We start from the raw sequence: 15558 nt of genomic DNA on the forward strand, positions 1-15558 counted from the left end.
GGGTGGGACTGGGAATATTATCAAGTGTCACACCCTGATCTGTTTCACTTGTTCCTGTGATTGTCTCCACCCCTTCCAGGTGTCGCTTATTTTCCTCAGTGAATTTATCCCTGTGTTTTCTGTCTCTCTGTGCCAGTTCGTCTTGGATGTTTCCAAGTCAACCAGTGTTTTACCCATTCTCGTGCTTTTTGCATTCTCATTTTCTAGTCCTCCTGGTTTTGGCCTTTGCCTATTTCTGGACTTTGTACCCGCCTGCCTGACCATTCTGCCTGCCTTGACCACGAGCCTGTCTGCCACTCTGTACCTCCTGGACTCTGATCTGGTTTTGACCTTTTTGCCTGTCCACGACCATTCTCTTGCCTACCCCTTTGGATTATTAAACATTGTAAGACTCCAACCATCTGCCTCCCGTGTCTGCATTTGGGTCTCGCCTTGTGCCTTGATATCAACTGCTTGTCCAATTGGGAATGAGAGAAACAGAGCGAATGCCTTTTTTGTTACTTTTCAAATCATCAATATAGTCACATCATGCAGCCACCATAGGTTATATGTTTTGATTTCTAAAGACATTAAAGTTTGTTTAACAACTAAAGTTGCCAAATAACTGTATATCAAGTATATAGGACCTATTTCTTAATTATCATTTTTTATAAACGCTCAACGTTTATAAAAACGTAGAACGCAGAATGCTCCACTCGCTCTGCAGTCGCTTGGGGAAAAATATCCTTTCTATTTTATTCAGCTATGTTCAACTGTATTCTTCGTTCTATAAAAGAATTGTACATAATGGCACGGGAATTACAAGCAAATATTGTTAAATGAACTAGCCTACAGCCTAGGCTATGAGTAACCGGAGTAAGATAAGGCCGACTCAGAATATCATCGAGGATAACACAATAAAGTCTGGGACTTATTTCCACGGTGGTCCTCTTAAACAAGATGGCTAGGCTAGGCAAGATTGAACACCGTATGACACCGAGCTAATAAAAACAAAGAAGAAGAACATCTATCTAATTTCAGCTACATCGTAGGGTACATTCATATGGGGCACAGTAGACATCAAACTGTTTTTTGCTTTGTTTTTAAAGCTGCCCAGAGAGGACGTCGTTTTTTTTATGGGCAGAGGCAACTCATTCCACTCTGAGGATCCAGTAGACAAGAAAGTACCTTTCCCAGCATTACTCCTGAACCTGTATAAGCACACATTAGCAACACCTATCATGGGGAAAGTAATCAGTTAAATATCTGGGGCGCAGAACAATAAACACTCCTGTAAACCAAACCCAGTCTAACCTGGAACACCCTAGCCCACCTTAGCCTGCATGTTTTTTTAAATGGTCAAATGAATCAACTTAACTAAACTAAACATTCTGTTCTTCTGAAATACATTTTCTGCATATCATAGTGTTTCTTAAGACCTACCTGAAATAAATAATGGATTTATTGTGATTCAATTATTCTATTATACTTTTAAAAATGTAGATGTTCCAAATGAGCGCATTAGAGGATTGTATGCGTGGAGGCCTGGCGTGGAGGCCCAGAGATGCTAAATGTGTTTATGTTAATCAATTACCATGAGTCCATTGTAATTTGCAACAGTTACTACTCCTTTTTGGGGGTTGCTGGTCAAAAAGTTTGAAGCACACTGAGCTAGCAAACAGATCCCTGATTTTCTGTACAGCTATAGGATCAGGTGCAGTACAAACATCAAATTGTAGGGAGAGAGAATTGCCCTAAATAAATATGCAGCTCCAAAAATGGTTTGGTGATCAAGAATATGAATTGTTTACTCTGCAAGCTCACCAGCAATGGAGCATCAAGCAAAAATTACTAGCATAGGTCTACTGGTCATTTGGTATGTAAAAATGGCTCAAAATGTATAATTTACTTATGAAGCTTGCATTTGGAATTTGTTAAAAAATAATGATTACATCATCAAAATGAGTTGTAGACAAAATAATGAAAAGGGCTATCTGGTAGCCTCAATAAATAGACAAAGATTTGTAGTTGAACAAGTCATTTTCTGTGTAGATTTTGTGTTACTTGACTAAAAAAACAACTTATGACTAGATTTGCTCTTAGAATGCACGACTTGGACTTAACTCAAGACTCGACCGGTTCTACTTGGGACTTGACTTGCTCTTAGAATGCACGACTTGGACTTAACTCAAGACTCGACCGGTTCTACTTGGGACTTGACTTGAGACTTGGACCTTCTGTCTTGAGAATAGCTTGTGACTTGAATAATAGTGATTTGGTCCCACCTCTGGGGGCTACGCAAGTAACCTTAAGTTACAGGAATGCAGTTCAGGCCATAATGCGCAGGAGCAGGGTCTACTGTTAGAGGAGGATACAGAAGTCTACCTCTGTCAAAGTCCAGTGCTGCGCTCCCCATCCAACTTCTTACAAACCTACCAACATCCTCATGGACTCTGGTAAATGCTTTGTGTGTGTGTGTATTACTATCCTCCTGGGTAATGGAAATCCCCAAAAGTCTCCACAGGGATAGTAAAACAAGGGGGGAAAAATCACATGGAGACATTTCCCAGGTTTCCATGAGGACAAAGGCCAGGGTTACAATTAAGGTTAGAATTTGGGTTGGGGTGAGGGGTTAAGGTTAGGGTAAGGGTTAGGGGTTAGTCTAAATAGGATTTTGAATGGAAATCAATTATTTTAGGTCACCACAAGGATAGTAAAACGTGTATGCGACCCAAGTCATAGACTGTTCTCTCTGCTACCGCACGGCAAGCAGTACCAGAGTGCCAAGTCTAGGTCCAAAAGGCGCCTTAACAGCTTCTACCCCCAAGCCATAAGATTGTTGAACAGTTAATCAAATGGCCACCGGACTATTTACATTGACACCCTCCCCCTTTGTTTTTACACTGCTGCTACTCGCTGTTTCTTATCTTTACCCCTACCTACATGTAGATATTACCTTGACTAACCTTTACCCCTGCACATTGACTCGGTACTGGTACACCCTGCATTGGAGCAGCAGGTAGCCTAGTGGTTAGAGCGTTGTGCCGGTAAATAAGAATTTGATCTTAACAGACTTGCCTAGTTTAAAAATATATATATATACATATGGCCTTGTTATTTTATTGTGCTACTTTATATATATTTTTTTACTTAAGTTTATTTAGTCAATATCTTCTTATCTCTATTTTCTTAAAACTACATTGATGGTTAAAGGCTTGTAAGTAAGAATTTCACAGTAAGGTTTACACCTGTTGTATTCGGGCACATGTACAATTTGAGAGTAATGCTGAGTAATGCTGCGCTCTACTGGTGTGAATATGCACTGAAATAGTGGTTAGGAGGTTAGCCGTCTCCCTCTGACAACTTCTGGTGCTCTCAGTCAGTCATAGTTACAAAAAAAACGACCTAAACGAGGAGGGACTAGCAGACCTTGCCGTAGTTCCAAACCAGATTCTGCAGTTCGTACGGTATATTGAAGGACCAGTTCTGTACTGAAGAGATCAGCATTTCATATTCCTTCTATATTTTGTGATTGACATTGCTCCACAAGTTGTACAGTCATCAGTTTTACCATTGTCAAAACAAATGTGTATTTCTTGTTTGTAAAGGAAGGAAATCATTCAAACCTTCAGCGGTGCATTTCAGAGAGCAGAAATGAGGTACCATTGACAGTATATTTTAGATGGTGAAATCACAACCATTGACTGTATATTTTAGAGGGTGAAATCCCAACCATTGACAGTATATTTTAGATTGTGAAATCACAACCATTGTCAGTATATTTTAGAGAATGAAATCACAACCATTGACAGTATATTTTAGAATGTGAAATCACAACCATTGACAGGATATTTCAGAGGGTGAAATCACAACTATTGACAGTGTATTTGAGGGGGTAAAATCACAACCATTGTCAGTATATTTGAGAGGGTAAAATCACAACCATTGACAGTGATTTTGACAGGGTAAAAACACAACCATTGACAGTGTATTTGAGGGGGTAAAATCACAACCATTGACAGTATATTCGAGGGGGTAAAATCACAACCATTGAGAGTGGTTTTGACTAGGTAAAAACACAACCATTGACAGTGTGTATGACATGGTCAAATCACAATCATTGACACTGTTGACTAATTACTGCTATTATGTTGTGCCTTCTTCTGAAAGAAACTATATGCACATTCAAAATGGTTATTTATTCAAACACAAAAATACAAATCTACCGTGGGTGAGTCTAAACCTCTATCACACACACACACACACACACACACACACACACACACACACACACACACACACACACACACACACACACACACACACACACACACACACACGAGACCTCTGATTGGCAGATCTGCATAGGAGTGGTGTTATCAAAGTGGATGTGTGGGTACAGTCTCTCAGTAAACATGCTCAAAAGTGTTGATTTGTGTATGAGGATTCTGTGTTATGCACTATAGCCCGTTACCATATAGGTGATTGAATATTATCTGCTGTTGGCTTGTGTGGATGTATGTATGTGTTATGCAACATAGCTGACTTGAAACATTGTTAACAGTTTCAGGGCCAAGGGCCTTTCTCATGATGGAAAAATACAGAACAACATGAAGACAGGAACTGTGCAATGAGTTGGGGGGGCACATTCAGAACGTAGTGTTGCGAGCACAAACAGTCTTTTGTTAGATAACAGGAGCCAGGTGCGAGATAACGGTATCGAGCATGAGCGCATAGATATTCTTCACAGCAACAGTTACATCTATCAACTGAAGCGTTTAGGGGGCTGGGACCAGCCTCTGTGCCAACAATCAACGATAGGCTGGGTGAGTCTAAACCACGCCCAGTCTCTACTCTGACAGGCCGGCTCAGAAGCAGGAACTACTTCTGTCATCAGGGTATATTATAATATCTTTGTCAGGAACAAGTCAGTTCTCTGTTTGCCCTGCGAGGTGGGACAGAGAGCCCGTATATACGAAAATTGCATTTACCACTTATTGCTTAGCTAATAAAAATACATAGTATACAATCGGTGATTCAGTGTCATATTTATCCTGATACCAGATTCGAATTGACACAACTCTAACATGTGTCATGTCTTCAGAGTCCCAGAAGGACACCTCGCCTTGTCAAGCTGCAGTCTGATTCTCTGGGGTCTCCTCTGCAGAGTGAGAATGTTACCACTTCCATCTGAATACTCACCACTTCATAGCAGTATAGTCCAGACTCCATTGTTTGATAATAAACTCAGCTCATTATTTCTTTCTATGGACTCAGTAACCACCCCTATAGAGCAGAGAGGATGGTCTCCCACATCCACCTCTCAGTTTATTTTCCTGAGCTGATCCTCTCAGAGCCCAGTACCTGGTAATATTTTGGATTCCTCTCTGGGTTGTCAGGGACCTTCATTCATGTGCCAATATATATATATATATACACTGACATTGGTCCGATGATCAGACAGAGAGCCAGTGGTTTGCGGTGTTGGGGTCCAGAATCACAGGAGCTGAAAAAAATAGTAATATCTCCGATGTACACTTTGTTGTACAATCTCTCAGTGAATTCAATGGATGAATGAACACTTTCTTGGTCCACTAGTAACGTTCTTTGTACATCATATGTATATGCACTTATAAATCAGTTATGTATTGGAGGGTAAACGCAGGTAAACACAGTTTTTTCCATTTGCATTTCTTGCCTCCTGTCATCTTGATCATTGCTCAGCATTTACCCACCTATTCATTGATCACTGCTCAGCATTTACCCACGATGTACGCTGTGTGTAGCAGTTATGACATGCTTTGGTTAGATTTTTTTTTTTGGCCTGGTCACATACAGCTGATGTGTTTTTCATTGAAGTCCACAAACGAAGGGAAAAGGTGAAAGGAGAAGAGTGCATAGAGGCTAGAATGAATACAGCGTGGCTGTTATGAAAGTGAACTGTGTTTATGCGTGATCAGGGGTGTATTCATTCCACCGATCCTGTTGAAAAATGTTTCTTAAACGGAAGCAAATGAAACGGGGATAAAAAAAATAGCTGAATTTGTCCAATAGAAACTCTTGTTTGCAACTGTTGGATTAATTATTACACCCTAGATAAGATTTGAGTATAATGTAGTAGCCTAAACCTATCGATGTTACATTGAACTGGGTGAATGGAATATGAATGACAGTCATCCAACATGCTGTACTAGAAATGTGTCCTCCCTCATCATAAACAGCACTGACTGCCTCTAGTATACAACTATGCATTTTTCTGACAAAGTATTTTGGAAAACAAGTTGGTTGGAAATTGCACATCACTGTTGCACAAGCTAACTTTGAAATGAATCACCACATTTTTAGTTGACGGGTTTTAATGATACTGTTTTGTATTTGTTTTTATTCTAACATTGAATGTGGTGTTTGTTTCTTTATTTCTTTATTAATTCACTGTCAGATGAACAGGTAATGTTGCCAGAATTAGCATTCTGTGTTTGTAGTGTGTTTGTAGTGCTGATGACACACGTTGACCTTGAACACCATTATTATAAGCAAGGTGAACTGTCTACTAAGAAGAAACGCAGTTTGCTTTTCTATTATGTCCTTTGTGCTTACCGTAGTAATGTTGCCAGGGCAACAGGGAATGGGAACGAGGAAGACGCGTAATCTTTGGCTGGCCATCTTGTCTGGAGAAGATTAGTAATAATGATTTAAATACATTAGCTACCTGTTGTTGTTCTAATATCATGGCGTCTATGTTGGATGTTCTCTGGGAGGATAGAGATGTTAGATTCGATATAACCGCACAGTAAGTTATTTAATTGCTCACCGGCAATGCTAAGTTAGCATAAAGATATGCAGCAGAGTGCAAAGCAAAGGGGGACCTAGCCGTAGCCGTTTGATAGCTGGCTAGATTTCTGCTTTTCAACGCTTTTGTATTTACATACACTAGCGTTTATTCCTATTGTATTGGCCTGCACAATACAGTTAAATAAAGTTAAATAAAATGTAAATTTACTGTGCCTGTGGGCAGGACAGTTAGTTATGATGACGGGGGGATTTGAGACAAAATATCACAAGGAAATTCTTATCATATAGGAAGAGGCGAAGCAAGAGTTTTTACTCGGCCCAAAAATCTGTCCATGAAGTGAGGAATTTGTGTATGGGAGGTCATTGAGAGACTGTCGAATTTGGTCAACAAAAAATGTAATTGCTAATTTGCTACATAAGGCTTATTTTATCATTTATACTATCATAATGGTTACGTTGTTAGGAATGGACTGATATAAGTGGGTGCACGTGCCATTTCGGCAAATTACCACTAAATGATTTTATATTGGAGTTGTGCCTGTCGTCATATGTTAGAAGATAGAGGACTCCTCGTGGATATAACCCGTTTTAGCATGGACATTGCTATTGAGGGCTTCATTTTAAAATAATGAACTGGGTGGGGATTCCTGAGTTGGAAGCAATCAGCCAATGAGGAAGAAGAAAATGGAGATACAAAGATGAGTCCTCTTATCAATATTTATGGCCTGTTGTTCACACGTGTATCTGCTCTCTCATTGACTTCAATGGTCCCACCTGGCTTCCATCATTGAGGACATGCATTTCCATTGTTAGAGCAGTCATGCAAATATCTTAATATAATAGAGGATCTTTAGTATTATTAAACATACTCCCCAAATGTGTTGTAGACCCACTCCCTCTCTGCTTACCTCATGTCAAAATAAAAGTCCCCCACAAATTATTCATTTTTTTGTCCACATAGTGCACATGGGGCAGCAGGTAGCCTAGTGGTTGCTAGATCGAATCCCTGAGCCGACAAGGTAAAAATGTGTTGTTCTGCCCCTGAACAAGGCAGTTAACCCACTGTTCCTAGGCTGTCATTGTAAATAACTATTTGTTCTTAACTGAGTTAAATAAAAATTGCAGAAATAACTTTTATTTTGATGAGGGAAGTGGATCTATAACGTTTGGGAAGTCTGTTTAAAAATACATTCCTTTAGATATTTTGTCTCTAATTACCCTCGTCATAATTACCAACCGTCCTGCCCACTGGCACAATAAGTTGAAATTGAATGTTATTTAACTTCTGGCTTCCCGCTGACTGTTTTTGTGCAGCCAAATACAATGGGAGCAACGCTAGTATATGTAAATACACTCACGTTACTAAAAGCAGCTACTGGCTAGAATTAATCTGGCTTACATAGGAAAACACTGACTAGCTACAACTGTTTTTATTTACAGGCAAATGAAAACGCGACCTGGCGAGGTCTTGATAGACTGCCTTGATTCCATTGAAGACACCAAAGGAAACAATGGGGATCGAGGTAAAGTAAATGTAGCATGTCTATCCCACTACTGACACCAATGTAGCAATTGAGGGGGAGAGGTAAACAGCCAGATAATGTGGGACTTGAACCAGCAACCATGTGGTTATGGGCGTTTGCACTAATTATACAATGCTTACTCCTTACTTGCAGGGAGGCTCCTGGTAACAAATCTGAGGATCATCTGGCATTCTTTGGCTCTGCCAAGAGTCAATTTGTGTGAGTAGACCTAACTAGTTATGTACATGTATTTATCTTTCCTTGACATGGCTAGAGGAGCAAACACACTGCAAAAGGAAAACATTAATTATTCTAATTATTCTCAATTCATTTAGCCTGCTTTTGGATTATGATGGTACTACAGTGGGCCACAAAGATTCTGTGCCTTTTGAGAAGTATAACTTGGTAATCTCAAGACGTTTTAAATAGAATTACTTTAGGAAGTGCCAAATAAAGTAACAGGTTTGACCATAGAGGATTTCTTCTTAAATGAGACATAAATCCCCTTCTGACAGGGGGAATGGAAGCTTGTTGGGTGCAACGGAGTGGCAATTTAATGCAACCTTAACAAAACATGTTTTATTGTTAAAACATTTCTAGCCTGTCTATCTATGGGTAACAGGGTTGACGTGCTATGCCCGACCCACTCACATTCCACCAGAAAATAGACAAAAATGTGTGTGCAAATGGAGGAGGTAAGGCAATAAATAGGCCATAATAGCGAAGTAATTACAATTTAGCAAATTAACACTGGGGTGATAAATGTGCAGATGATGATGTGCAAGTAGAAATACTGGTGTGCAAAAGAGCAGAAAAGTTTTAAAAAACAATATGGGGATGAGGTAGGTAGATTAGAGGGGTATTTACAGTTGGGCTATCTATAGCTGCAGTGATTGGTTAGCTGCTCAGATAGCTGATGTTTAAAGTTAGTGAGGGAAATATAAGTCTCCAGCTTCAGCGATTTTTGCCATTCGTTCCAGTCATTGGCAGCAGAGAACTGGAAGGAAAGGCGACCAAAGGAGTTGTTGGCTTTGGGGATGACGAGTGAGATATACCTGCTGGAGCGCGTGCTACGGGTGGGTATGGTTATTGTGATCAGTGAGATGAGATAAGGCGGAGCTTTACCTAGCAAAGACTTATAGATGACGTGTAGTCAGTGGGTCTGGTGACTAATACGTAGCAAGGGCCAGCCAGCTAGAGCATACAGGTCGCAGTGGTGGGTGGTATATGGGGCTTTGGTGACAAAACAGATGGCACTGTGATAGACTGCATCCAGTTTGCTGAGTAGAGTGTTGGAGGCTATTTTGTAAATGACATTGCCGAAATCGAGGATCGGTAGGATAGTCTGTTTTACTCGGGTATGTTTGGCGGCGTGGGTGAAGTAGGCTTTGTTGCGAAATAGAAAGCTGATTCTAGATTTAATTTTGGATTGGAGATGTTTAATGTGAGTCTGGAAGGAGAGTTTACAGTCTAGCCAGACACCTAGGTATTTGAACCGTCCAGAGTAGTGATGCTAGTTGGGCGGGCAGGTGCGGGCAGCGAACGGTTGAAAAGTATGCATTTAGTTTTGCTAGCGTTTTAAGAGCAGTTGGAGGCCATGGAAGGAGTGTTGTATGGCATTGAAGCTCGTTTGGAGGTTTGTTAACACAGTGTCCAAAGAAGGGCCAGATGTATACAGAATGGTGTCGTCTGCGTAGAGGTGTATCAGGGAATCACTCGCAGCAAGAGCGTCATCGTTGATATATATAGAGAAAAGAGTCGGCCCGAGAATTTAACCCTGTGGTACCCCCATAGAGACTGCCAGAGGTCCGGGCAACAGGCTCTCCGATTTGACACACTGAACTCTGAGAAGTAACCATGGCTGTTGAGTCTGCCGATAAGAATACGGTGATTGACAGAGTCGAAAGCCTTGGCCAGGTCGATGTACTGTGCAGCCATCTTCAATCTTTTATCGATGGCGGTTATGATATCATTTAGGACCTTGAGCGTGGCTGAGGTGCATCTTTGACCAGCTCGGAAACCGGATTGCACAGCGGAGAAGGTACGGTGGGATTTGAAATGGTCAGTGATCTGTTTGTTAATTTGGCTTTCGAAGACTTTAGAAAGGCAGGGCAGGATGGATATAGGTCTACAGTGTCACCCCCTTTGAAGAGGGGGATGACCGTGGCAGCTTTCCAATCTTTGGGGATCTCAGATGATACGAAAGAGAGGTTGAACAGACTGATATTAGGAGTTGCAACAATGGCGGCGGAACATTTTAGAAAGAGAGGGTCTAGATTGTCTAACTCAGCTGATTTGTACTGGTCCAGGTTTTGCAGCTCTTTCAGAACTGCTATCTGGATTTGGGTGAAGGAGAAGCTGGGGAGGCTCGGGCAAGTAGCTGCGGGGGGTGCAGAGCTGTTGTTGGCCGGGGTTGGGGTAGCCAGGAGGAAAGCATGGCCAGCCGTAGAGAAATGCTTATTGAAATTCTCGATTATCGTGGATTTATCGGTGTTGACAGTGTTACTTAGCCTCAGTGCAGTGGGCAGCTGGGAGGAGTTGCTCTTGTTCTCCATGGACTTTACGATGTCCCAAAAGTTTTTGGAGTTAGAGCTACAGGATGCAAATTTTTGTTTGATAAAGCTAACCTTTGGCTTTCCTGACTGACATACACTTAGGTTGGAGTCATTAAAACTCGCTTTTCAACTACTCCACAAATTTCTTGGCAACAAACTATAGTTTTGGCAAGTCGGTTAGGACATCTACTTTGTGCATGACACAAGTAATTTTTCCAACAATTGTTTACACAGATTATTTCACTTATAATTCACTGTATCACAATTCCAGTGGGTCAGAAGTTTACATACACTAAATTGACTGTGCCTTTAAACACCTTGGAAAATGACAGAAAATGATGTCATGGCTTTAGAAGCTTCTGATAGGCTAATTGACATAACATGAGTCAATTGGAGGTATGCCTGTGGATGTATTTCAAGGCCTACCTTCAAACTCAGTGCCTATTTGCTTGACATCATGGGAAAATCAAAAGAAATCAGCCAAGACCATAGAAAACAAATTTGTAGACCTTCACAAGTCTCATTCATCCGTGGGAGCAATTTCCAAACGCCTGAAGGTACAACGTTCATCTGTACAAACAATACTACGCAAGTATAAACACCATGGGACCACGCAGCCGTCATACTGCTCAGGAAGGAGATGTGTTCTGTCTCCTAGAGATGAACGTACTTTGGTGCGAAAAGTGCAAATCAATCCCAGAACAACAGCAAAGGTCCTTGTGAAGATGCTGGAGGAAACAGGTACAAATGTATCTATATCCACAGTAAAACGAGTCCTATATTGACATAAACTAAAAGTCCGCTCAGCAAGGAGAAGACACTGCTCCAAAACCACCATTAAAATAAAGCCAGACTACGGTTTGCAACTGCACTTGGGTTTGCATTTTTTGGAGAAATGTCCTCTGGTCTGATTAAACAAAAATAGAACTGTTTGGTCATAATGACCATCATTATGTTTGGAGGAAAAGGGAGATGCTTGCAAGCCGAAGAACACCATCCCAACCATGAAGCACAGGGGTGGCAGCATCATGTTGTGGGAGTGCTTTGCTGCAGGAGGGACTGGTGCACTTCACAAAATAGATGGCATCATGAGGTAGGAAAATTATGTTGATATATCGAAGCAACATCTCAAGACATCAGTCAGGAAGTTAAAGCTTGGCAAATAGTTCTTCCAAATGGACAATGATCCCAAGCATACTTCCAAAGTTGTGTCAAAATGGCTTAAGGACAGCAATGTCAAGGTATTAGAGTGGCCATCACAAAGGCCTGACCTTAATCCTATAGAAAATGTGTGGTCAGAACTGAAAAAGTGTGTGCGAGCAAGGAGGGCTACAAGCCTGACTCGGTTACACCAGCTCTGTCAGGAAGTATGGGACAAAATTCACCCAATTTATTGTGGGAAGCTTGTGGAAGGCTACCCAAAACGTTTGACCCAAGTTTAACAATTTAAAGGCAATGCTACCAAATACTAATTGAGTGTATGTAAACTTCTGACCCACTGGGAATGTGACGAAAGAAATAAAAGCTGAAATAAATCATTATCTCTACTATTATTCTAACATTTCACATTATTAAAATAAAGTGGTGATCCTAACTGACATAAGACAGGGAATGTTTACTACGATTAAATTTCAGAAATTGTGAAAAACTGAGTTTAAATATATTTGGCTAAGGTGTATGTAATCTTCCAACATCAACTGTAGATGTCCAATGTTTCTTTAGGAAAAAATATTTAAGGAATAGTTTCACCATATTAAAACGAGAGTTCATGTCACGTAGCAGGGTTGACCTTAATTAAAATGAGAGACCGATGTAAATTAATCACTTTAAATCAATAATAATCTTCAGAAATGACTATGTCAAGGCAACAAAAATAACTAGGGCATTACAGTGATGGTGAAAACTTTGAGAGATGTTGAGGTTAAGTGGGTTAAAATCTTCATAGAAGTCGCAGAGGGTGCACCGTGTGCAGAGGGATGTCAAAATGCTGAATTTTGGCACTTTAGCAAGTCTCAGATTTATTGAAATCTCCATATGGTCTATATTAAAGGGCACTTCATTTAATATAACAGGCTTCTAAAATTCCAAATTGGTGCACAATTTCAACTTAAAATATCAAATCATAAAAGGCACTATTTTTGTGGAACAACCCAGCTGGTATGGTTTCTCAAAAAAAAAAAGAGTGACATTCATCTTCTTTGTTTCATAGCTGTTGGATACAATTCCATTATTAACATCACAACAAGGACAGCTAACTCTGTACGTATACTGTATTGGACTGTCTATCAATTTACTTTATGGGTAGATTTGCCTTGATGTCACCATTTATACTAAGACTGTTCTTTTTCAGAAATTGAGAGGCCAGACTGAAGCACTGTATATCTTGACAAAGTCTAACAATACAAGATTTGAGTTCATTTTCACCAATGTGGTTCCAGGGAGTCCAAGACTATTTACATCTGTCATTGCTGTTCACAGGTATTTATACATAGAAAACAAGAAATTACCCTTGTGGAAGTTGTTACACTTTTCCAGATTATGTTATGAGATAGGATTCAGTCAAGTCACTGCTGAGTTGAATTGAATGTCTCGTCACCTAATTGTCCATATCCCTCTGCTCCAGGGCTTATGAGACCTCTAAAATGTACCGTGACCTGAAGCTGAGAGGAGCTCTTATTCAAAATAAACAATTGAGGCTTTTGCCTCGAGAGGAAGTGTATGACAAAATCAACGGAGTGTGGAATTTATCCAGTGACCAGGTACACATCAACTAGCTAATCCTTCAGGAAGTATTTCAAATAAAAACGTGTTTCATGCTCTTTCAATAAAATGTTCTGTTCTGAATTGTATATTTGTAGGGTAATCTAGGGACCTTTTTCATCACCAATGTTCGGATCGTGTGGCATGCCAATATGAACGAGAGCTTCAACGTCAGCATTCCCTATCTTCAAATTGTAAGTGGCGTAAAACAAAAAGAAGTCATAAAACAAATCTGCTGTCATGTCCAACCTAACAAATTGACAACGTCTTTTAGGGTATTGAAAGTGATCATCTATTTTCCTTATTGTCACCTCTCTTCCCCGTAGCGTTCCATCAGAATAAGAGACTCAAAGTTTGGCCTAGCTTTGGTGATAGAAAGCTCTCAGCAGGTAATTGTGATCATTGTCACTTTCTTTCCCAAAGAGTTCCATCAGAGTAAGAGACTCAAAGTTTGGTCTGGCTTTGGTGATAGAAAGCTTTCATCAGGTAATTGTGATCATTTGAGATGTATCCGATCTAGTATTTGACTTATTGTGTAGTCATTTAATAGGATATGTAGAATATCTGTGCTGTAGTATCAGCTTTAAAACATGACATAAAATACAGAGCGAAGAACTTGTCTCTTGCATACCATTGACATACTCCTGAGTACATACGTCGTCTTTGTTTGTAGACTGGAGGATATGTGCTTGGATTTAAGATCGACCCAATGGATAAGCTTCAAGATGCAGTTAAAGAGATCAACTCGCTGCACAAAGTCTACTCTGCCAACCCCATCTTTGGAGTGGACTATGAGATGGAGGAAAAGGTACTCATATATTATACAAGTGACCACACATTGATGAAAATATCACAATTAATGCAGTTCGATGTGTAATGGCTTTGCCATGTTTCAACAAGAAGTATTCTCTCTCCCAACAATGATTCCAGCCTCAGCCACTGGAGGAGCTGACAGTGGACCAGCCCCCCGATGATGTGGAAATTGAACCCGATGAGCAGACTGATGCTTTCACTGTGAGTGTGCTTATCCAAACTGTCAACTCCCTTTGGGAGTCTGATTTGTTTTCACAATCTGAAAATAGCAGGTTGTTAAAATCATGTTACACAACATACTGCAAACATGACTTTGGTGTTGTCTAGTGCTACCATGTTTATACAGACTGAGGTGTACTTTGTAAGATGGCTTAAACACTTAACCTCCTATTTAATGCCATTGTGATAACTGATTTCTATTTGTTTGCTTTTAAGGCTTACTTTGCTGATGGCAATAAGCAACAAGACCGGGAACCTATGTTTTCTGAGGAGCTGGGAATTGCAGTTGAAAAATTGAAGGAGGGGTTCACACTTCAAGGACTCTGGGAAGTCATGGGCTGAAGCATGAACACTGATAGGCGAGTTAGATTAACCTAGTTCCTGAAATCCTCCCTCTCAAATGGCACAATTGACACGACTGTTTTTCAGAACCATTTGTAAATGTACAATGTATTTTGTCAATTGAAAGGTCTTGATGTATATATTAAAGATGTAGACCTGGTCCGTGTATGAGTGACATGAATTTTAAGAATGATTTCTAAATAAAAAATAATTCTATATAACAGTGTAGTTTTGGTGTTAATGTTTATATGTACAATTTAAGTAGATATTGCAAATGTTAATCATTGAATTTTGAATTGTATTTTTTAGATTGAAGAAATAAAATATTTCAGTATATTATACATTTGGTCTGACCTTTCTTAGTTGTGACAATGTCTTCTTAAATGTGTTTTTGAAATTAGTAATTTTGTTCTGTGTACAATGCTCTACAGGCTATTTACAAGTGTGCCAGAGGATCTTTAGTATTTTACAAATGGTTCACGAGGACAGACTGTCCCTGTTGTAGCTGCAGCTGCTCATTGACCCTTCCTACGAGGACGGTCAGTCCCTTAGAAATTTACTCACATTTAAATATA

At 40.1% G+C, this 15558-nt stretch overlaps 1 protein-coding gene across 4 annotated transcripts; it reads left to right on the forward strand.

Moving 5' to 3' along the window:
• The first annotated feature begins 6564 nt into the window (after positions 1-6564).
• Positions 6565-15322, forward strand: LOC109871386 (Bardet-Biedl syndrome 5 protein homolog). 4 transcript variants are annotated; one of them, XM_020462238.2, is made up of 11 exons: positions 6565-6769; positions 8212-8294; positions 8448-8513; positions 13059-13108; positions 13200-13327; positions 13473-13608; positions 13708-13803; positions 14033-14095; positions 14283-14417; positions 14540-14623; positions 14858-15322. In XM_020462238.2, exons 1-11 carry the CDS (start codon positions 6708-6710, stop codon positions 14981-14983), a joined length of 1029 nt encoding a protein of 342 aa, XP_020317827.1. In that variant the 5' UTR covers positions 6565-6707; the 3' UTR covers positions 14984-15322. The 4 variants fall into 4 exon arrangements, with proteins under 4 accessions (XP_020317827.1, XP_020317826.1, XP_031662003.1 ...); XM_020462237.2 differs by lacking the exon at positions 14033-14095 and adding an exon at positions 13936-13998 and having other exon boundaries at positions 6575-6769; positions 14858-15319; XM_031806143.1 differs by lacking the exon at positions 14033-14095 and adding an exon at positions 13936-13998 and having other exon boundaries at positions 6597-6660; positions 14858-15319.
• The last annotated feature ends 236 nt before the right edge of the window (positions 15323-15558 follow it).

The sequence above is a fragment of the Oncorhynchus kisutch genome, linkage group LG26 (assembly GCF_002021735.2).
Source record: "Oncorhynchus kisutch isolate 150728-3 linkage group LG26, Okis_V2, whole genome shotgun sequence".
NCBI classification, from domain to species: Eukaryota; Metazoa; Chordata; class Actinopteri; order Salmoniformes; family Salmonidae; genus Oncorhynchus; species Oncorhynchus kisutch.

Coding starts and splice junctions, on each gene's coding strand:
- LOC109871386 (XM_020462238.2), top strand. CDS start 6,708: ATGGCGTCTATGTTGGATGTTCTCTGGGAGGATAGAGATGTTAGATTC. Junction 14,096..14,282: donor TGATAGAAAGCTTTCATCAG/GTAATTGTGATC, acceptor CTTTGTTTGTAG/ACTGGAGGATATGTGCTTGG. Junction 14,624..14,857: donor AGCAGACTGATGCTTTCACT/GTGAGTGTGCTT, acceptor TTTGCTTTTAAG/GCTTACTTTGCTGATGGCAA.